At 39.5% G+C, this 23,625-nt stretch overlaps 1 protein-coding gene across 1 annotated transcript; it reads right to left on the bottom strand.

Annotated features, from left to right (window-relative positions):
• Positions 1-388: 388 nt before the first annotated feature.
• On the bottom strand, positions 389-21,945 carry LOC149315835 (acidic mammalian chitinase-like). The gene is made up of 14 exons (XM_089518551.1): positions 21,835-21,945; positions 20,291-20,402; positions 16,755-16,886; positions 15,957-16,075; positions 13,846-13,974; positions 11,113-11,314; positions 7,895-7,948; positions 5,488-5,653; positions 5,219-5,343; positions 4,333-4,456; positions 4,057-4,239; positions 2,737-2,856; positions 2,512-2,647; positions 389-1,735 (listed from the first exon to the last, which is right to left on the bottom strand). Exons 1-14 carry the CDS (start codon positions 21,866-21,868, stop codon positions 1,479-1,481), a joined length of 1,893 nt encoding a protein of 630 aa, XP_089374677.1. The 5' UTR covers positions 21,869-21,945; the 3' UTR covers positions 389-1,478.
• Positions 21,946-23,625: the final 1,680 nt, after the last annotated feature.

Raw genomic sequence — 23,625 nt, 5'->3', positions numbered from 1 at the left:
ATAAATATTTGGACTTTAATTGGAGAAGCCTGTCTCCGTGTCATCTCTTAAGGGATTATTTGGTTCTTTGGTTTACATTAAGGGACACAGTCTTGCGAGGGCATTGTTACCCCTCCCTCTCAGCAATTTGAGCTAATTAAGAAATTTCCCTAATTAGAGACTTCTTAACGCAACAGTGATACTCTGTATTGGTCTTTTCACCTGCTCACTCTCCAAAACAGCCTAGCTAATGGGAATATATGCATAGCTGTTCATGTGTCTGTGTGTTCATGTCACAAAAAGAAGACACCACCAGAATTTCAAATATATTTCAAGTCTGCCATTTTAAAATTTGTTCATGCTTATTTTTATTTATTTTTTTCATATTTCTAATTTAGTACAGAAGGAACATGTGTACAGAGATAGGCAATCTTATCTGAAAATTCCCTGCCTTATTTTGTCATTAAAGATTTTTCTAACAGAATTCCAGCAGGCAGATGTATCTGACTGTCAACAGTTACTGAAATAAAACAATACATATTATATATTTTATGTTAGACACTGTTAGTGCTCTCTTTCTGAAAACAGAAAAGGCTTTGGAAGAGGTGCCTGGTTTTCCATGCCATGTCAAACCCAATTTCAAAGAAAAAGAGAAGGAATAGTCTCAAGGCACAACAGCAAGACAACTACAGTCATCCCTCTGGATTCACTGACTTCCCATTTGCGGTTTTGAATTTCCACAGACAGGAAGCCAGGAGGGACAAAATTAAAAACAACGGGGCTCCAATATTTGTGTTTTTTCTGGTTCATGGCGGAGTCCAGAATGGATCCCCCATAAATCCAAAGGTACAGCTGTACATAGGTTGTGAGAAGAGAGCAAAGTTCAAAGTAGTGAAATTCTACATTTTGAACTTTTCAGTTTTTTCCAATTTGTTTTATTCCTACCAGAAGAGTGTCTGTTTTTATAAACAGACTTGTTTGTTACAAGGGTTGCAACACAAGTGTGTCCTATGCCCTCAATCCTCCATATTTTCAGGGAAGACAGAGAGGTTGAGATGGGTAGGATGAGTATACAGAAGTTGAAGGGTATCCCATTATTATCTGCCTGCTACTATGAACAGTTTGCAGTGTGTTTCTTTGCACTAAAGTATAATAGAAGAGACTTTTCAGTTCCACAAGCCAGCAAATCCAGAAAACTATGTGAAAAAAGGGTTCATGTCTGGTTCATGCTTGGAAGCAATCATAGCTACAATATCATGGACAATTCAGGTATATGGCTGTGAATCCTTCAGAGCAAACATAATATTTATGTGGATTTCATGTATAAGCATAACTGAAATCAGGTTATGTAATCCAGAAATTTAGCATTTAGTGGATAATCACATTTGCCTTTAGTGATAATAAAAACATTGCCTGCTGGACATGTTTTGAGTTCACATTAGAGCAAGTATTGTATTTACTGTACTTGTATGTTGTGGGTAAAGGTTTGTTTTCAAAAATTAATCTGCAGTTGGATAATCACACCTGTCTGTCTCTTCATCATAGACCAGACCAGCGGGACAATCTATTATATATGTGATTCCATTAGAGCAAGAGTAGTATTTGTGTGGATCTGGGGGATAAACATAGTTACCATCAGGTTTATCGTTACAAAAGTTGTCAGGTAAAACAGTGATAGTTTCAGGAGTGCTGATGGATCCTGGAGTTTCAGTGGGCCAAGGTCCTGATGTTGGCACAATTCCAGAGCCACCACATACTGAAAAAGATATTAGAAAATTGCATCACTGAAGTCTTGAATTGTTGTATTAAAACCAGCCGTATTATTCCAACCACTTCTTAGCAGCCCCTACAGCCTGTGACTATAAAAAAATGTACTCTTTCTGCAATATGCATTGACAAGAGAAAGTAACATTGGGAACTCAACTGCACTGCACTCAACTGTGTCAGGAAAGGTAGCATTTCTTATTGTGGTACTAATTGTTTCTTTTTAAAAAGACAAACAAAATTTTGCTAATTACAGGAACTTTTGGGCTTTTCTCAATGCTTCCCACTCAACTGGAAGCTATGTTCCCCATATCAAGTATTTTCCATTAAAAATATGTATAATATAGTCAGAAGGAGATCACATTCTAGAAGTTCCTTTTAAACATTTGCAAAAGGAGCATACCCTTAATTCCTTGAATGCCCATTTAGAAGCTACTTTGACACTTAGACACACATCAAGAAGTAAAAAAACGGACAAAGGAAAAAGTGGCCAATTGTGTAGGATTTGATGAAACTTTTAAAAATTAAAGATGATGATAATTTAAGACTCATATGAATCCTATAATATTGAAGTCACTTCATGAAAGTGGATGTCAACCAGAATTGCTAATGCATAATATCCCCATGATTAAACACAAGTTCAAAAAAAAATGTGGGACAATTTCAAATGTGGAATATAGCCAACTGATTTTACACACACACACACACACACACACACACTTTTTAATAACAACATTCTCACTCCATAGTTCTTTGGCATCATCTCACCATTGCCTGAAAGAGATTTCTTGAGCTCCTTCATCAGAGGGTAAGCTCCATCATCACAGAAAGAGCCTTTGAAGTCATCCAGGTCAACCGCCCATAGAATGGCGCCACCAAACCTGTTGTCTTTCACAAACTGAGCCTACCAACAAAACCAATTGAGGTCAGTACATAAGCAAGTGGCATAAAGAGATGAATAATGAACCAAGAAGCAAGCAAAAAAGGCCTTACTTTGTATCTAAAACTTCTTCTGTCATCATAGCCAACCCACTCAGAATCTTTGTAGGCATAGGGAACTTTCTGATCTTCAATCCAGCCAACAGTGGCACCCTTTTTTATAAAGTCACAGACCTTGAAAACAAATATACCATGTTGTAACTGTTAATAAATTGGGAAAGCCTGTTTGTGATCTGATGGATTCATTGTAATATTTGGTTCTAATGCTATCAGAGATGTACATGATATTTCAGCAGCGCAACCCATAAAAGGATTAATTCTGAGGAGTTAAAATGAGGTTTCATTTCCAGATATATGGCCAACTGTTTCCCTGGACTCTGCATACTGCTAGCAGATAACTGAATAATGACACCTCCAGCATTTTGTAGTACAAAGTATTTTCAGTTGGCTTGGTTCTGAATGGGCAAAAAGTACTGGCTCTGTGAAAGATCTAATCCTGGGGAGGGAAGAAATCTCTCCAGCTATTTTGTTAGTATGGATCCATGCACCTGCCTCCATTTTTGGACCTTCCTTGGAGCTGCAACTACAGAGAGAGTCATGATGAGCACATGCAGGTTATACATTACCACCATACCACTGGAAAAGACAGGTTTTATTCCTGTCTCTGGGAAAAACCTAGCTGAACAACATCCTTGTTGAATCAGACCAAAGGCCTAGTCCAGCATTCTGTTCCACAAAGACAAACCACATGCCTATGGGATGCCCACAAGCTAAAATATGAGTGCAACAGCACCTTCCCACTTCTGCTCCCCTGGAAACTGATAATCTGAGGCACAGTGGCCCTGATGCTGGAGACAGTATACAGCCAAGATGTACAATAAACAGCCAATATATACAGCATCGCTGTGCCTTGATTTCACCAACTGATGAAAGCTCTTCCCTCTATATCAACTGCCACTGCTATCGCCTCTGGAGGGAGAGAACAGCAGCCAGCATTTGCTGCATTTAATCCCTCCCTCCACTGCCATCCCCTTTTCTTCTAGGTTGTAAACAGGGCAGAGAATAGCCAAATTAACATTTTGTAAACTGCTGTGGGATCTTTTTTGGCTGGAGGGTGAAATATAAATGCTCTATATAAATAAATATGACTAGCAACCACCAACAGCTTTATCATCCATAAATGTATCTAATCCCCTTTTAAAATTGTTCAAATTGTTCAAAACCTGCTGTATCTTGCAGTAGCAAATTCCACTGCTTAATTATGCTCCTTGTGAAGAAGTACTTCATTGAAAATTCTGAAAAACATAGGATGGCAGTGGTAGGCCCAGAAAGTCTGAGAAGCAGAGAATTACTCAAGTTGATTGGGTTCTTTACCTCATAATAAGACCAGAAGCCTTCCTCACGTGTATACGGCCCTGCAGAGGCAGGGCCAGAGGCAGGAGCACCCAGAGATGTGTCATCGGTGCTAAGTCTAAAGGTGCGTCCATAGGTGGGGAATCCCATGAGAAGTTTTGCAGGAGTAGCACCCTTTTCTACCCAATAATTCATGCCGCTTTCCTGAAGGAAGAACAAGAAACGGACTTACAATTACAGCTCACCTTTACTACCCATCACATGAAAAAGAAAATATACAGGATTCCCTGTTCTTACACAATTGAAATATTCATTTTCCTGAGGATGATCACCAGCATGCAGAGGGCTGTTGTGTCCAGTGATTTTTTCAAAAGAACCACCATGGAAATCATAGGTCATTACACCTATGAAATCTAGATATCTGTAATAAAATGGAACTTAGAATTAGAGCAGCTCAAGCAACTCATTAAGAAAGATGTCATTCAAATAGGCATTTATCTTAAGGGAATTGGCAGACAGTGCAACCTTTATATTACCAATTAAAAGGCATTGTGCAGCTATATTACCTTTCCCTTCTTAATTGGTACAAGCTGAGTCTCCCTTATCTGAAATGCTTGGGACCAGAAGCGTTTTGGATTTCAAAATGTTTCATAATTGGGAATATTTGCATATACATAATGAGATATCTTGGAGATGGGACCCAAATCTAAACATGAAATTCATTTATGCTTTGTATACATCTTATACACATACCCTGAAGGTAATTTTATAAATAATATTTTTAATAATTTTGAGCATAAAACAAAGTTTGTGTACACTGAACCATCAGAAAGCAATGGTGTCACTATCCCAGACAGCCATGTTGATAATTTTGGATTTTGAAATATTTCAGGTTTCAGAATTCTGGAAAAGGAATACTCAACCTTTATGTATATGTGGTAAGAAAAAAGAAAGAAGCAACAGCAGGATGATATAGGAAGTTACAAATGAATATCAATGTCTTGATCCCACATAATATCCTGTGAATGGCTATTGCACACTGAAGCACTTTTGGACTATCAGACAGAAATTAAGGCTTGTTCTTGTAGGCTAAAGCATGTGGGTTCATCTGGCACAACTTGCATCCTGCACCTCATGTTTACCAGGGTTTCATTTCACAAAGTTATTTTTTCTTTCAACTTACGTGTTTAATTCTTCAACTTCATATGCTGAATCAATTGTCTCTTTGCCAGCAGCAACTGCTGCACTAAGCAACAGCTTTGTTTGTCCACTTCTCTTGGCTTCTGCTTCAAAAGCTGCTGACATTTCCTAGGAAAGCAAAAAGGTGTGTGAGATATTTGGCTTTTAACTGATGCAAACATGTTGGTAAGCGAATTCTTCTCACCAGTGGAAACATTCCTTCTCCAGTTGCTGAACATAACCAATAGATGGTGAGATCTACTGAACTCGTACCTTGATCAGCGAAGTAAAGTGCTGCTTATCCTCAGGAGGACTACCCCTAGAACCTGGATATTCAAAGTCCAGATCAAGCCCATCAAATTTATATTTCTGCAGAAACAGGATTGCTGAGTCAATGAAGGTTTTGCGATTGGCTGCTGTAGAAAGCATTTCACTGAACCTGCAGGATGAAATTTCTTGATTAAATAACAATTCTGTGCTGAAGCTCAAAGCTTACAGATTGATGAGCCCACAGCGGATCTACACTTATTACTATGCAGACAGATAAATACACCCCCTCTGAAATGTGATCAAGGCCATGATCAACCTGGTTGTTTCTCTTTCCAGGATAAGCTAGCCATACAGATTATGGATTGTCTGACTCTGTAACAATAAGAAGACATCACCTCCCTGCCCTCCTTCACCCCAGTGGTGACTAGTTTCTTCAAAACCACCTCTCTCCTACTTCTCTGTCTAGCTATGCATAAAAGTGCTGATTAAACATTTATAAAAGATAAATGTGTGGGCTATCTGACACACACAAACATCAAAAGTCCAAAACCAAAATCTAAATCCAGTGCAATGCCATTGGTAGGAATAGCAAAATCATGATGCGTGTCTCTAAAGGAGTGAAGGAACACTAGAGAAGCAACAGCAAGAAAACGTCCTTAAAAGGCACTGCATTTCTGCCAATGCATTGATGAAGGGATTGAGATCTGGACCACAGAACTACAGAAATGCAGAAATGTTATATGTAACTCAGTGCAAAATATTTTTCCTCTTTTGGAGGGTATAAGGAGAGACAGTGGAATGGATTTATTCAAAATAAATTAATTGCCCTTACTTTCCATAGGAATTAATTGAAGTTTATAGAATTGAATAGGGTTACACTGGAGAATCTAGAGAGTCCTAGAGAGATAATTTCTCTAGGCATTTGTAGGTCCTCCAGCACAATACCATGGTCAATTTCTGGTAGATGTAGACAATAGAATTGTGTTGGAGCACTTAGAGATTCCTAGAGAGGTGCTCTCTCGGGTTAAAAAATAGGGTATTTTTTTAGTTACAGTTTTTCCATTTTCATGGGGGGTCCTGCACCCCTATCCAAATGTGAAGGGCCCACCGTACATTCCAAAAAGCAAGCCTTGATTTTGCCATTTTATATAAGGGACACCATTTTACTACCCCATTGTATATAATGGGACTTAATCATCTACCGATTTTGGTATCTACTGGGGATCTTTAAAACAACCTGCAATAGATACCAAGAGCCCACTGTACTACAAAATTATTATTCCGGTTTAACTGCCATGGTTCCATCCAGTGGAATCCTGGAACTGGTACACAGTAATGTCACTAGGGGGGTGCAGGGGGTGCAGACCACACCAGGTGACACCCTAAGGGGGGTGACACCACTAGTCCTCAAACATCTGGATTTTGGCAGAATAGGCTGTGGCATTTGCCTTTATCTCTTTAAAATGTTGAAGAGATGGTGTGAGTAGAATGGGGCTCAGTGGGAGGAGAAAAAAGAGGTCCTAGGTTTTTTTAAATAAATTAAAATTCCAAATTTCAAATTTTATTTTTTATTAAAAAATCTTTTAAAACATCCAATTTTACCAAATTTTCACTTTAATCCAACAAAGCTATGTGTATGTAAACACATTTATTCTGTGCATGTGATATTGTAATTGAAAGATCATTTTTATTTTGCCAGTTGTTTATGTCACAACTATTGTCATTAGATTCAGTGCTATATGGGAATTAAGATTTATGACTAAATTAGTACAAAAACATGACTAAGGATTCTGTATGGTGTAGTATGGGAGGAAGACAATGTGTTTGTGTATGGGGGGGGGTGTGACACCATGAATTACCGCACCGGGTGACACCAACCCTAGGGACGCCACTGCTTTAGAGTGATGGGTTTCAATTGTCAGCCATAGCACTCCAGCACCTCACCAGCCTACCAGTCCCAGGCTTCTGCAGGATGGAACCATGGCAATTAAAGTGGATTAAGAGCACTATGACTTATTTATTTATTTATTTATTTATTTTCTTATATCCCACCTTTCTCCCAATACAGGGACCCAAGATGGTGTATATAGTATATATTAGCTCTTGGTAAGGAAAGCAGAGAGATAAGTGCAAATGCAAGAAGGAAGGCAAAGAGTGGGAGAAAGAATAATTCTTCTTCCAAAATCTTTCTCCTCTCTTGTAACACTGCCATTATTTCAAGAGTTGTGGGAATAAACACAGAGCAAGCTTCCAAGTAGGCACCAAAATTTATGAAATAACCTAACCTAAATTAGCCCAAAGGTCCTCAGTTTCCGACCATCTTCTATACCCCTAATTGTACTATTCTTCAGGTCACAGCACCCTAATCATCACTGCCCTAAGCTTCCCCAAAGTCAATGGAAAACTTTACCCTGAGCCAAAGTTCCATCCTCCAACAGCAAGCAGGGTCACCAAGGCTGGATTTCTGTTAAAAGAAAGAAAATATGTTTTTTGTGTTAAGACCAGAACTGGAAACAGGTCTGTGGAGGATGTCTGTAGTTACCGTTACTTCAGAGGGAAACACACACACGTACACCTGAATAATAGTTGGTGTTACAACAACATTTAAGGCTACTGTTAAACAATATGAGTTACTGTATATACTTATGTGTAACTCTTGAAATTTTAGTTAAAAAATTGAACCAAAAAACCTGAATGGACTTATCCACAAGTCAATGGCCCGGTACAGATGGCTCCAGATCATTGCCATGCCAACTGCACAGCCACAGCAACGATCTACTGCCAAAAGGAGCTCCTTCCCACTACACTGCCTAGGTGCCATTTGCACCCTGAGGCATCACAGTGACGTGTCCTGTGCGACACGCAGTTTGGAGGCATCACACAGGACATGGCATGGATGCATGCCCCATGTGAACAGGGCCGCACAACCATGGCGGTGCCCACACATACTATGGCTCGGGAGCATGCAGTTGCAGCGTGCTCCTGAGCCCTAGTATCGGCACAGCCACACTGCTTTTGGCCCCTTTAAACCAGACCAATGTAAGTATGCAACTATTATTTTTAAAGGAACCATCCCCTGGTGAAAAGCAATAGTGTAATCTGGCCTGGAGGCTCCAACCTCCCTCTAGTCTCTCTTCCATCCAGCCTTTAGGGTGAGCAGAAACAATTATGCCGGCTGGAATTTTGTAAGTTCTTTGGCATTGTTTTCCTTTGCTTCATTATTTGGATCTTTTGTTACATGCCCCTAGCTTTTATTCTTAACTTATGTACGGGTCATATCAAGATACATAACTTTGGTCCCAAAACCTGCCCTTGACTTATACATGAGGTTGCCTTATAGATGCAGTCACAGATGCTGGTGAAACATCAGGAACAAACTCTTCTACAACATGGCCACATAGCCCGAAAAACCCACAAAACATCAAACATTGCTTTGTGGGGTGGGTAAAGCATAAATCTTTTCTAGTGCTGGAACTCTGCAAGTTCCTGTTGCTTTCTTATGGCACTTGCAGACCTGTCATGCATGCATACATGCACACACACTGAAACAGAGGATTTGCAAATCAAAATGAAGTGGGTGAAGAAAAACAGCAAAACTAACCCTTAACATATAAGGTTTATGCAAATCTGAAAAAACAAACCTACAGACAGAAACTAAAGCGGGGCGGGGGGAGGGAGAGGAAAAAATATTTCCCAATCAGAGATGCTTCTCTGCAATACTGATCCTATTCTTGAGAAAACAAAGATAAAGGGGAAGTTTTAAAATCCACAAAGGGGGGAAATCTGTGTGTCTATGAGAGATTTAACCTGTTCTCAGAGTATTGTAATTGACAAGATAACCTTTTAATAGGTTACTGTGTTTATATATTTTTTCCTTATTGAAAAAAGTTACTGGGGTCACATGGACTCATTCCAACAGCTGCTGCAATAACTTTCTTCTTGCAGTGGTCCCACTGGGAAGGGTAAGAGTCCGCCCTCTCCTCCTTTGCAGTGCGAGGGAACAATTGGGTGCAAAGTACTTAATTGTTGGTTGCAAAGGCCCCTTCGGAGTCAACTGCAACATGACTGTTGCAGGAGAAGAGGAGACAACCCGTGACTCCTTAAGACAAGCTGAAAACTGTGAATACAAAGAACTGTGGCTTTCCTGGCTAATCTGTGACTGCTGAAAGCTATGCCACCCCCAGTTTCTATTCACACTTGAGGCAAGGCCAGGGGCATTGTACAAGGAGCTACAAGATGCTTCCTTCTGCAACTTCCTTCAAAGTGTATGTGACAGTGGCACTCATAGTTACATCAGCCCATGTCACCTACAGGATCCTGTCCATAGTACTTACAACTCAACAACATTAAATCTGGCTGTGTGTGTGAGCCCTTTCTCTCACCTTCCCTTTCCCTCTGAACCTCTCTCTCATTCTCTCTCTCTCTCTCTTTCTCTATACAAACATCAATATAATATGCTTATACTATTAAATATATATAAAACAAGTAATAATAACAAATATGTATTGATATTGTATGGATGTACACACACGCACACAAAGATATAGGTATATAGATACGTTGTTGAGCTGGAAATCTGATATTTCTTAATACAGTAGAAACCTGTTTCCATTTTTTAAAATAAATGTGTAGCACATTGCAGCGCTTATATAAAACATTAATACCTTTAATACTTGTACTTATTCATTATATTATTGCTGCCATTCTTTTTTTTAAATTGCAATGTACTCACCATGGATCTATAATGTGTAACACTACTGCCTTCTTCATCTCTTTTTTTGTTTAATGTTAAAATTTATTATGTGCTTGTTTAAATTACCTGTACTGTAAAGTGTATCAGGGGCTTATCATGCAGATAGGTAGGAGACAAAGGTATATTCTCTCTCGAACTCTAGATATTCATATTTCAAGTTATTAGAATCTTCAGCTGGTCTGTACTTGATGCTCACCAATATAACAGCAAGCATAGTGAAAGCAGCCATTATTTTCTCATGAACATCTGAAGCAGCAGTGGAAAACCTTTGGCTCTTCCAATGTTGTTGCGCTCAAGCTCCCCCGATACCAGCCACAGACAGCATATAGGCAATTGTTAGTGGCCATGGGAGCTGTAGTTAAACTATGTGTGGAGGGCCACATGTTTTCCACCTTTGTGTAAAGTCAAGCCAAAACCATCACCAGTAGGATTTCCAAGACAGAATTTTAGGGTAAAAACCTAAGATTTAAAAAAAGCCCTTATGATGTCACAAGGGGCAGGTCCTTGTGATATTACAAGAGTGATATGACAATGGAAAGACCCTGGTGATGTCATTAAGCATTAATCTAGTTGTACTGGCATATTATCAAATAAAAACACCAAGTTTAATTAATAATACACATACACACAAGCTTTTCAAGACAGTGCTCTCACCCTGAGATTCCTCTCCCTTGCCATAAGGATTGGAGAAGAGGATCCAGGTCCTGAGATCTGACAGTCCTAAGTACCTGGCTATTTTCATGACTGATTGTGAATCATCTGTATCCAGTCATTCCATTATCTATTTTGTTTGGTTCCACAGAACTCTTCAAGAATTCCTAGGCATTGTACAAGATGTAAAATGCTTTCCCTCCCACCCTACATTTCTACCTGACCTCTGCTTCAGTGCGTTGGTCTCAGCATAGAGAGTCTCGTCGTTCCATTCAAAAGTTACAATCCGATTGTTCTTAATAACCGCAAATGCATAGGTAACATGTGTGCACAGTTTGGGGTCTGTATTTGAAGGCAAAAATTTTGCTGGCGCAGGACGATACTGAGCCCAGTTAGTGATGTAACACACAATGTGGCAAGGATAACCTGGAAAGAAAGTGGGGATTATGTGGATATTTTTTTTAAATCACTGTCAGTTTTCTTTTTGATCAGTACCCATACTGTAACATTGTAGTTTCTCTCTTGCCCCACATTTTCCTCCAAGAATGCTTCCATGCTTGCCCTTTTCTCTGAAATTGCCATCCTTTGTTCATTCACCTTTCGATAGAACATATACATGATGTTCCATTTCATTGCAAGGTTTTCTCAGATACCCTCCTGGAATTGTTACACCTGATTTGTATTGATCTTTGGTAATAAAGTGCAATTGCAGCACTAGATTGTTCAGTGTGGAAAGGGAGAGGACTCAAAGGTTTTAGGACTCCTTTGAGAGCTAGCCTTCATTTCAATAGCATATAGCTCCCTGTAAGAAAGGCCAGTGTGGTATAGTGCTCTCAGTGTTGGACTCGGGCTACATGGGTTATTTACTTTGAATTTCCCCTGGGCTCACTGCATCCCATTTACACAATGCAGGGCCTAAACTCCATAATGTCTGCACCCAGTTTGTTCTTTCCTCCTCTTAACCCAAATTTTAAAATTTTATCTTTTACTCTGTGTTTTCTGCTCTCTCTGCAAAGATGATGGGTGGCTGCCTTACCACATGGTCCCTGTGAGCTGCCTGGCACCAACGCTGCAGGTGCAAGTTGCTCTGAGGTCAAAAGAGGCACCAAGAATCAATAAGGTGGATGGGCACTTTGCTGTAACCTCATTCGATGGCGAATGGGGATCTCATGGGAGGTCAGCTGCTGTCATCGCTACAGGGAAAGCACAGGTAATGAGGGAATTCAAGGGAAATTCAGAGCCAGAATATCATGGGGGCAGCCCAGAGTACTCTGGTCAGTGAAGACTAGCCCTGGAACCCTGAGGTTTGAATCCATTTTGAGACAGGTGGCTTTGGACATGTCACAGTCTCTTATCCTCATAGGAAGGCAGTGGCATATCTTCCTCTGAATAAATCTCACTAAGAAAACGTCTGTCAGGGGTGCCATAAATCAAAGCAAACTTGAAGGCACACAACAACAACAAAGCTCAGGCTACCGTTTTTTCTTTCTGTTGATCCAGACTGAGGCTGCATCTGCACTGCAGAAATAATCCAGCTTGACACCAATTTAACTGCCATGGATCAATGCTATGGAATTCTGGGAAGTGTTGTTTGTTTTGGCACCAGAGGTCCTCAAACTGGATTATTTCTGCAGTGCGGATGCAGCCTGAAAGATAAGAATAGCCTTTTAAAATTTCCCCATGACACTTTCTCTTGTTGTAAGAAGAATGCTGTAATTACAGATTCCCTGTCACTTTCCCTCCCCCTTTCCCCCCTTTTTTTGTATTGGTGAAATAACACTGTTTAAAAAAGAGGGGGATGGGAATACAAGCGCCTCCTACAGGAAGAAAACTGACATTGGGGCGATTTAGAGAAGTCACTTAAGAAGCAAACTTCTGGTGGTAACTTCTTCCTACCAGCATAGACCAAAAGAAAGAAATAAAATACACAAGTGCAAATAAATAACATAAAAGGAATTATGTTATTTATGCCCTGGTGGCGCTGTGGTTAAATGCCTGTACTGCAGCCATTCACTCGAAACCACAAGGTTGCGAGTTCAAGACCAACAAAGGGCCCAAGCTCGACTCAGGCTTGCATCCTTCCGAGGTCGCTAAAATGAGTACCCAGACTGTTGGGGGCAAATTAGCTTACTTGCTAATTAGCTTGCTTCCTGTTCACTGCTATGATCTTTGGAATAGTGATATATAAATAAAACAAATTATTAAAATTATTAATTATTATTATTAAAATATATTTTAATTAATAAATATTTTTAATGTATGAATAAAATGTTGAGGTTGAAAATGAGAGGTCTGTGCTTGGCATTAGAAAAGAATTTTACTGAATGGAATTTGCTTGGGAATGGCAAATAAATGTGGGCCATAGACAGATCACTGCTGAATGATTTAGGTGTATATTCCTGTCACTTTTTAAGTTTTTGATGTGTGCTGGAGAACAGAAGACAAGATCTGGCTTATTCAAACTGCCCAATAGCATGTGGATTTATAAGGTGTTCTAGGTGACAATGTCAAACTACATCAGGATATAATGATTTGTCACTGTGGAAGTGCAGGTTATTAATGAAACAGAGTTTATTAATACGTTTGGCATGAATTTGGGATACAAATAGGAACTTCAGAGGACATTTGTTTCTTAAAGATCATTGCAAGGTAGGAAGGGCACATTATCAGTGCAGCGCTGTCTGAATGCACACGTGCCCAAAATGGTGCTGGGAGAGAGTGGAGCATCCGCACGCTGCGCACTCCCCAGCCTTAATGTTGGCCTCAGGCCACTGAAACGCAGTGATCTGTACCAGGTCTAAATCTTCTCTTTAAAATTCTCATCATTCTAAAGCCTTCAGCAGGATTTGCAGATGCTCAGAATATAGGCACTTTCATATACGTTCACATACTTTCATTTAAACAAAAAGAATCAATAAATGACACACAATGTAAATTCTTTGGTCTAGCCAACTTACCAGCATTAGACTTTTTCCTTAGCTGAACCAATGCATGTTGCTCAATCATGACTTTAGATGGATCCAGAATAAAGACATTTAAAGTTTGTACCTCATGATGCCCAGATACAAAAGTCCCAACTGGTATACCTTAAAAGCACATACATCCTTTATTATAGTAGCATTACATCATTATGGCAGTATAGCAGAAAGATAGAAAGTCAGGGAGATAATAATGAATACTACATATTTGCCAGTAAAGAATAAAAAGAACTAAATGCAAATCAACATAAATCCTAGTCAATTTGCTGTAATTGATTGCAATGCCATCATCAGAGGGAGAGAAAGGCCTGCTAGCTCCATCGGGCCTGGCCTGAACGAAGAAGAAGAGCCCTCCCTCCAATCCATCTGCCTTGATCCAGGCCTCAGAGGGAGAGAAGAACTGCTGGACCTGATCCCCTTCCCCACTACCATTCCCTTCTCCTTTTGTGTTGTGTCTTTTTAGACTGTAAGCTTGAGGTCAGGGAACCGTCTAATTAAAATAATAATTGTAAGGCGCTCTGAGAGCCTTTAGGGCTGAAGGGTGGGGTATAAGTAGTCTAATAAATAATAAATATAAAATAAATAATATACTGTATATTCTCATGTATAAGTCTAGAAATTTTAGTCAAAAAATGACCCAAAAAAACTGGGTCGATTTATCCACGGGTCAATGTAACTACTGTACTTTAACTCTATATAAAGAAGAAGCCATCCCCTTTCTCTGAATAAAAGGCAAGGGCTTAGTCCATCCTGAGAACACCAAAAAGAAGCATGGCTCCCCTCTACTCTGTCATCCATCCAGCCTTTAGGATGAACACAAACAGTGATGCCTGCCAGAATTTTCTAAGTTCTTTAGCATCGTTTTCCTTTGCATCATCCTTTGTTACATGCCCCTAAGTTTTACCCTCGACTTATGCAACGGTCATATCAAAATCCATAATTTTGGCCCCCAAACCTGTCCTCGACTTATACATGAGGTCGACTTATAGTCGAGTATATACAGTATACATACCATTTCAAACCACTTATGCAAAGTTTGCCTGGTCAGTATTATAGGAAGGAGACATACAAAAGCTTCACAATTTAAAACAACATAAATTGTTGTTGGTGTGATTCTCTGCACAAACCAGCACTAACAAAAGAGGCATGCAAACATTTCATAAGTCGGTTCAGCGTAAGATACAACAGATGTAAAAATTTTATACAAGCTGTGATGTGTATGTGTGTATGTACATTGAGCAAAAGGTTTGGAATCCCATCATTATTGCCTTTCTCTCTTATCCAAAGAGTCAAAGCAAGCATAATAATTCACACTAGCCAAGTAGGTATCAACACACTCTGACCTCATTACTGTCAAGAAAATTAGACAAACTATTCTTTTATGGGTATGGAAAGAGATCTTGTAGCACCTGTGAGACTAACTGAATGAAAAAAAGTTGTAGTAAGCTTTCATAGATTTGGAGCCTTATTGCACAAGAAAACAAAGCAGAGACAGCACTGGAGAATTGCCTCATGATGTTGGTAGTGCTTCAGGTCTCTTGCCAGGGAGACAGTTATAAGAGCATGCATTTTATCAAACAGATTTTTCCAGCAGAATAAACGACCCACTTTTATGACTCAAGAAGAGAACTGAAGTGCTATGACATGATGCGGAGAGGCATGGAGAAAGCTGAGAAAGCAGAGGAGTTGAAACTGAAGGTTTGATGTACTTATACCACAACACAGTTATATCTGTTGAAAGAGTAGGTAGTTATTCTCTTTTTACTAGGAGGTTAACTTTGGTCCAAATCACACTGCAGAAATAGTCCAGCTCAAGACCGCTTTAACTGCCCTAGCTTGGTACTAGAGAATCCTGGGAATTGTCGTTTATTGTGGTACGAGAGCTCTGACAGAGAAAGCTAAATGTCTCACAAATCTCAGTTCTCAGAAATCTCTAACATTGACTCGGGGGAGTTAAAGCAGTCTCAAATTAGATTATTTCTGCAGTGTGTTTTGGACCTGAGATATTGATAGGATCCACTATTCCACAACTGTCTTGGTCTTCATTTTAGTAAGAGAAGAAAGCTGGATTCAGGGCCCAGCTGGTTTACCTTTTGTTCCAGGATATTTTCCAACTGCCCATACTCCAATACCAATTGGCTCATCAATGGCAATTTCATCCCAGACAGGGAAAAGTTTTCCTTCAGTTAACACACTCTCGTGAACACACCTGTATAAATTATAAGTTTAGAAAAAACTGTTCTGGAAATCATTTTTATTTATAAATCCAGTATATTAGAAGTGTATTTGTATATTCAGTATATTTGATGGGTCTTCAAGTGCTGTGTTGCCCCCCTCTAATCTGCATTGGCAGCATTGACTAGCAGATTAAATTATTCTTTAAACTGAGTTACAACACCTTAAACTTCAGGCAACAATTGTGTTCAGACAATGATTTTGTCAGCTGGCAACCACAAACGCACAAAAACAGAGGTCTAACTTGAAATGATTATCTTTCCAGTTTAGAGGTGAATGGAATGCCGTGCCTTATGGAACTGTCAATAAAATGTACAACAACAACAACAATAAAATATTTATTTGTATTCCACTTTTTCACAAAGGAATCAAAGTGGATTCAAACAGTATAGTTAAAACATCAAACAATTAAAAATTATAATTTAAAAACCCCAAAAGCCCAACCCTCCCCCATCATAAAAACAGTTATCAACCCATAAAAACAATGTACTCATAGCAATGTACTCATTACACATAGAAAAATAAAGCTGGGTGTCACCACCATACTGGTGGCACCGAGCCCCCAAACCCCTTATCATTTCATCCAGTGATATTCAGTTTCTTTTTTAATTCTTAATTAAACAAACAGAAGAAAACTATTGATCTGGACTTGCCTATAACGATGCACATCAGGGCGTTGCCTGAAGCCTTCAACAACTACATTTCCCAGAGCTTTAAATCCTCGTGGACAAATCATTCCATAAACGGTAAATTCATCTTCCGTATTTGGAGATCTCCAGATTCGACTGAAAATCCAAAGCATCAATGTGTATTATTAGACATGCTAAACTACCACTGGTAATGTGAAGATTCTTTCACTGTGGACAAGGCTGGAGAGAATTAGCTTGTTTAACAAAGCAGATGTGTTCCTGGGCATTACATCTTTAACAGAAAATTTGGCAGAAAAGGCAGAAATATTGTAATTTGGGCAAGCGTTTTAAAAACCTTTGTAAAAAGATTTACTGTCAAAGATTTTGCTAACTGAGGTATCGCCATAATAGCTGTATAACCTGGTAGACAAAATGTATGGTTGTTTTAGCATAGGACTTGCAGTGGCTGCTTTAAACTATAACATGGAGCTTGTAGTGCTTCTGCATAGGCCCTCACATTCTCCCAATCAGATGTTTGCTTGGTTTACCAAGACAATGGTCAAAGGACCATCAGTTACTCATGATATCAACACCTGGGAGCCTCAATGAGCTTATATTTCAAGACTGACAGTCCCATGGAACTGACATTTGGGACCCTGCATGATCTTCATTCCAAGATGTGTGGTCAGGAAGGTTTTGAAAATCTGCCCTATCAGAGATGCCAGCTAATACCATGTTTTACAAAATGCTGAGAAGCTATTATTCAGAGGTGCATCTACATTGTAGAAATAATGCAGTTTGACACCACTTTAAGTGCTATGGTGCCATGCTAGTGACTCCTGGAATTTGTAGTTTTCCAAGGTCTTTAGCCTTCTCAACCAAAGCATGCTGGTGCCTCACAAAACTAAAAGTCCCAGGATTCTGTAGGATGGAGTCATGCCAGTTAAAATAGTGTCAAACTGCATTATATCTACAGTGTAGATGCACCCAATGTACCCTAATTATGCTGAGAAAGTTGCTAATCAACTATGTGTGCCTATAAACAAATATGGTATAAATTGCACCTCATGTCTCATTAATGGGATTGTTTCATGTATGATGTCAGCCTGTCTCATCTTCTTTATTGCAAGAAACATCTATATACACTGTAAGTTTTCTTAAATAATTATTTGCCTCTTTGTAAGTAAAACTGAATCTTGCTTACTGCTTTCTTGAGATCTCCAAACCCCAGAGCCATGGGCCAACAAATACAATAGCTTACAATTAAGAACAATACCTCTAAGACATAGCTCTTTGCATAATAACTGTACACTTTTATAAAATTGTTACTTTCAAAAAGCAATATAACTACTAGTAAAACCATGTTTTAGAATAATGAGTAATATTATGGTACTTCATAAACATTAGTTTGTGGTGTAATTTGGGGGTATTTTTATATACCTAGATTTAACAATGGAAGTAACTTATAAGTAAAACACTAGTAACACAATTACAACCATGTTACACAAAGTAACCAGTGACGAGCAGGATGTTACTTTAAACAAAGTAACATGCACACTAATGCATGTTTAAAAATATTTTCCATGCTCTGTCACTAAGGCCCGGTACACATACGCGGCGAAACACTGCTCCTCTTTGCTGTGCAGCTGTGCAGCAGCAGCAGTCACATGCTGCTGCACAGATATGCACTCAAAAAGGAGTCACTCTAGGCAGCTCCTTTTTTGTGACGTCATAAGGGCTGCAACGCAGCCCTATGATATCGCTTCTGCTGAGAGGCGTCTGTACGCAGTGCCACAGCTGCATAACTGTGGCACCCATCATGTGGACGGGTGCGCACACCTGTGACATCACTAGGGCTGGGTGCGTCTGGACATACATCCTGCTGTTGTCACACAGTGACACCATGAGCCCCTTGCTCTGAGGTCAGAAGGCACCCAGCATCAATCACATGGCTGAGTAACTTGCTTGACCCTCACAGAGCTTTATCACACTAGCAGGCAAATGGGATTTAAACAAGAGCTAAGTAGAGGAAGTTGTGTGATAAACTTCAGCCATTTCCTGGTTTTCTCTAGTTTAACTCTCGTTTAAATCCCATTTGCCCGCTAGTGTGATAAAGGTCATAGCGAGCAACTCACACCAGCAGTGTGACAACCAGTAATTATAACTGAGACAAGGCCAATTCCCGGTGCAGTCTGGGTAAAAATAACCCAGGTACAGCCAGAACAATGGATACAGCAGAGTATAAAAACAAAACAAAACGAAAAAACAGCTATTGGTATTGGCAGTGCACTGACTCCTTTTCACACTTAAAAGAAAACAATCACAGACAGTTGATTCATCCAAAGTTCCTGGAGGCTTTGACCTTCAGTTATTATATACACACACACACACACACACACACTACAATATAATGTAGCATATAGATAGATATAGATATAGATATAGATTTATAATAAACTTCAAAGTCTTCCTCACAGTTCCAAACCTAGTCCACACACACACAGCAATGAGCCACACTGCTGCTTCTATCATAACTCTCAATCAACTGAACATTCCAATTGTCTACTCTCAATTGTCACCTGTCAATCAAAATATTTTTTCTGTTATTTAAAGACAAATTATACCAACACAGTGGTAGTGACAGGTAGCACAGCAGGACTTATTGTTAACAGCCACCTAGCATCGCAACAGAGGGCTCAAGATCTTCCGGGAATATCTGGAGCAAAAAGTGAGGTTTTTTATTCTGTTTTAAGAGGGATATCCCCCAGGTTTGGTGCTGAACAGGCCAGACATTCACACCAGAACTGGGGATTGGGTCCTGTGTCATCCATACTTTTCACCGGGAGAGAAAATTTTGTTTGGGCCATGCAGACAGGTCCTTACTTGAGGTGTTCACACAGAAACTGGATGGCTGTCTGTCAGGAATGCTGCAGTTGCGTCCTCCACTTTGCATGTGGTTTTGTGCATGCATGTATTCCTTTATTATCCTGCCTGTCATCTTAAAAATGAATGTATGGTTCCTAATAAACATGACTAGGTGGTTTCCAAATTCTGGTCCAACTCTCTAATTTTATGCTTCTATTCTTAAAGCAGTGGCCTTTTGAAGTAAAATCTTGCATGGTATCTCATCGCAAATGTGGAGCTACATGTGGAATGAACACACAAATATGAAAAAGGAAGGAGGATTTGCCCCAAGAAACAACAGTTGCAAGAGCAGAAGAGAACTAAAAAAGAAAGGTGAGGAGTGAAGAGTCTAGCAGCACCTGTAAGACTAATTTATTTTGGAATATAACATTTAGTATGCCATCAATGTATCTGCAAAAGTGGACCGAAATCCATAAAAACTCATACTAGACTAGACTCCTCACATCCCCACCTTTCCTTTTTGTACTGCAACAGACTCATACAGCTGTCTCTTTGAAGAAAGACGTGCCAACAGTTTTCTGACCAACATATACCAAATTATGATGGAGTCTGCTTTCCAGTTTTACTGCATTCATAGGTTCAAAAATCAAAGTCACTGTTTACCACAGGTTTGTCTCTTCCACACAATTAAGTACCTGAATGCTGTAGGACGTTGAAGAAAGCCATTTTCCTTATCCTTCACTAAAAAAACTGGGTCTTTAGGTGGACGGAAACCTTGTCTTGCTACTTCTCCAACAGAATAGTAGTCTGGAAGAAAGCAAGGCCAGCAGCTAACACAAATATTGAAGACACATTTTTAAAGAACAAAAGGGGCATCATTACATGGTGGACAGTTTTTCATGCTATGTTCTATAAATACAACTACTTTCTTGTGGCTAGTATCCAAAACTGAACATATGTGTGAGAGCACATGTGCCTTATGGCCACCCCATGAATTTCATATGACTTTCTTAGGCAAGCAATACTCAGAGGTGGTTTGCCATTGCTTTCCTATGAAATACAGCCTACAGCACCTGGTATTCTCTGGCTGTCCCCATCCAAGTATTAACCGGGCCTGAGCTTGTTCGGCTTCCAAAATCACGCAGGATCTGGTATCTTCAGCATGTTTAGGTTGGCCAGTGTAATAAAAGAGAGGTCATAGCGAGCAACTCACACCAGCAGTGTGACAATCAGTAATAATAACTGAGACAAGGCCAATTCCCAGTGCAGTCAAAATCCTCAAAATCCTGAGCTATTTCTGTACACAAGTTACATTTACACATTATCTTCCAGTAGTCAACAATATGAGACCCTTACTTCTTCCTGGTACCCCTCCATGTTTTGCAATGTAGCCATGATGACTGAGGATGACAGCAGTTATAATACAGGACATTTGGAGGCCACCAGGTTGAAAAATGCTTGTGTACAAAGTGGATAGTACAAAGATGGAACTGTACCAGACTCTCTTTAGTCACAGTCCACATAGGACATTTTGCATGCATTCCACTTATGAGGAGCAAAAGCTGGTGACAGTCCTTGAGCACAGATAGGCCTGTGCCCCCCAGTGTATTTGTATGCATTCAGAAACTCTGCATCAATAGTTTTCAGACTCTGTCCCTCGAGACATTTTGGATTTCAACTCTCAGAATCCCTAACCGTTAGCATTGCTGGCTGAGGATTTAAAATATCTGGAGATATCTGAACTGGTTTAAAATATCTGGAGAAGCAAAGCTTAAGAACCACCACTCCAGATCCTATCTTGTGTGCATGTTTACTGAGGACCACCATTCCGTTACATGTGAATTAGTTGCAGTCACTGATGTGTGGCCTTTATATTGAAAGAGATTAAACATCATCAAGAACTACGTGATGTTTATTGAACTGAATGCTAGTCCTATTATGTGGCAACCACAATCATCATACAAGGAAGATTTCTAATTCAAATGACTGAACATTTTCTCTAGGCTAGGGAGGCCAACTAAACCTTGAATTATGTATGTGGCTATTGGCTTATTTCATACATGTAGCAAAGTAGGGGTGGGGGTGGGAAATTTCCCTACATTCATGCTAAAGCTCTTTGTGAGTTTCTGATACTTACTTCTTCTTTTCCAGTTACATGTGAAATGCTCATCCAATAACTTTCCAAGAGGGCATGTAAGAATAATAATATTAAATCATTAATAATTATCTACTTTTTTACCTGGATAATGGCAGTTCACACGCCAGAATGCCATGGGTTTTAGATTTCCACTAGTCTTGCCAACAAGTGCATACTCATCACAACTTTTCAATTTCAATTTTATTTCAGGGTTTTGATCTGCAGGAAAGATCAAATACATATTAACATATGAAACATCCATAAACTGACCATGGAGCCTATTACTACCTACTCTAAGTGGCACCTGGTCACCAAGGTGTCAAGTTAATGTCTTAAACAAAAGGAACTCTCCTGCATGTACCAATGAGTAATTGCAGAAAAGTACCTAAATCCACAAGACTTCCAACTAAGCATCTTACTACTTACTACCACCAGCTTTCTTTTACTTTTCACTCCAGAAACAATTTTGGGTATCATGCTTGCAAGCCTAACCCCACAATGCCAAAGAGTACAGTCTAGACGACAATATTTAGGACCCATGATCTGAGGATTATAGCCTACTTCTTTGGAACAATAATACTATGCTAGTTCAATCAGATTTCTGTGGGTAGGACTTTCATTGTGACTTGCCATAAAGCAATAGGTACTATATGACAGGCTCCTACTGCTATCACTTGAAAGTTATTGTGTAGCTAGTCCATCTTCCCCTCTATTAATTTCCCCTCCCCAGTAAGAAAAAGGATGAAAAGTGTTGAAAAACACAAGAAGTGCACAAATTGAATACAACATGTTCTGGATCTTCCATTAAATTCCATAATTAAAGCAGTGTCATTTCAAAGACAACACCTAGAGCACTTCATCTAGAAGTGGTCCTGGACTTAACAAAGGACTGTTAATTTCTTGGGATATTCAGGTGATGGGCCACATAAACTGTTTGTTAGACAACTGGGTTTTGGGGTGTGTGTGTGTGTGTGTGTGTGTGTTAGAAAAGGAAGTGTAGGGAATATTCCTTCCCAGGAGAGAGCTCTATTACACTACACAATAATAACATTATGATTCTACTTCAATTGCCATTGCTGCATTCTGTCAAATCTTGGTTTTTGTAGCTTGGTGAGGTACTATAGCAATTTGACAGTAAATTTTAAATAACCCTCCCTAAACTGCAAATCCTACGATTCCACAGAATGGAGCCATAAGAGTTACAGTGGAATAATAGAACTATAACTGTGTAAAGGGAAGGTCCCAGAGAGAAAGAATCATTGAATCACAGATTCATAGAGTTGGAAGAAACCACAGAAAGAGAGCAGAATAAAGGGAACACTACCCAATAAAGAGAGAAGAGGTTTCTGGGTTCTGCAAACTCAAAGGAACAGTCTACTTATGCAACTATTTATATCCCATGATGTATGAGTAGGATCGTAGTTTTGATTGGAAGGTTTAAGCTATGCACACCCTATGTTCAACCTGTATATCTGTGAACAAACTTAAATATTATGAATTTTATAAGCATCAGCATCTCCTGCAGCCTCCTTCTAAAGCAAACAAACCTGGATAAGTGTTGTATCCTCACACATCCTCACCATTTTGAGAAATGTAGTGATTTGGGAGTCCAAGAATTTTTAGAGGTTGTCCTGTGGGGCTTGGAGAATCACAACAAAGAAGGGAAGAGCCATACACAGTCACTAACTAAACATTCTCCATCTCCGTTGCAACATATAGGTTTACCACTCATTTAACAATACAGTAAGAGAACCACTTACGTCTGTGGCACTCAATGGATCCTGCAATCAATAAACAGAATAGGGCCAGGAGCCCTTGTGAGAAGTCTGACATCACTGCTAAGACCCCAAAACAGGGAGAGATTTTTCTGCAAAGAAAACCAACAGAATAATT

This window comes from Sceloporus occidentalis, unplaced genomic scaffold, assembly GCF_023333645.1.
Source record: "Sceloporus occidentalis isolate IW3139 unplaced genomic scaffold, rSceOcc1.0.p SCAF_3, whole genome shotgun sequence".
Classification (NCBI taxonomy): domain Eukaryota; kingdom Metazoa; phylum Chordata; class Lepidosauria; order Squamata; family Phrynosomatidae; genus Sceloporus; species Sceloporus occidentalis.
This window is presented reverse-complemented; position numbering and strand designations above follow the sequence as displayed.

Coding starts and splice junctions, on each gene's coding strand:
- LOC149315835 (XM_089518551.1), bottom strand. CDS start 21,868: ATGGCATTCTGGCGTGTGAACTGCCATTATCCAG. Junction 16,887..20,290: donor CAACGTCCTACAGCATTCAG/GTACTTAATTGT, acceptor TTGGATTTTCAG/TCGAATCTGGAGATCTCCAA. Junction 4,240..4,332: donor AAAATGAATATTTCAATTGT/GTAAGAACAGGG, acceptor TTCTTCCTTCAG/GAAAGCGGCATGAATTATTG.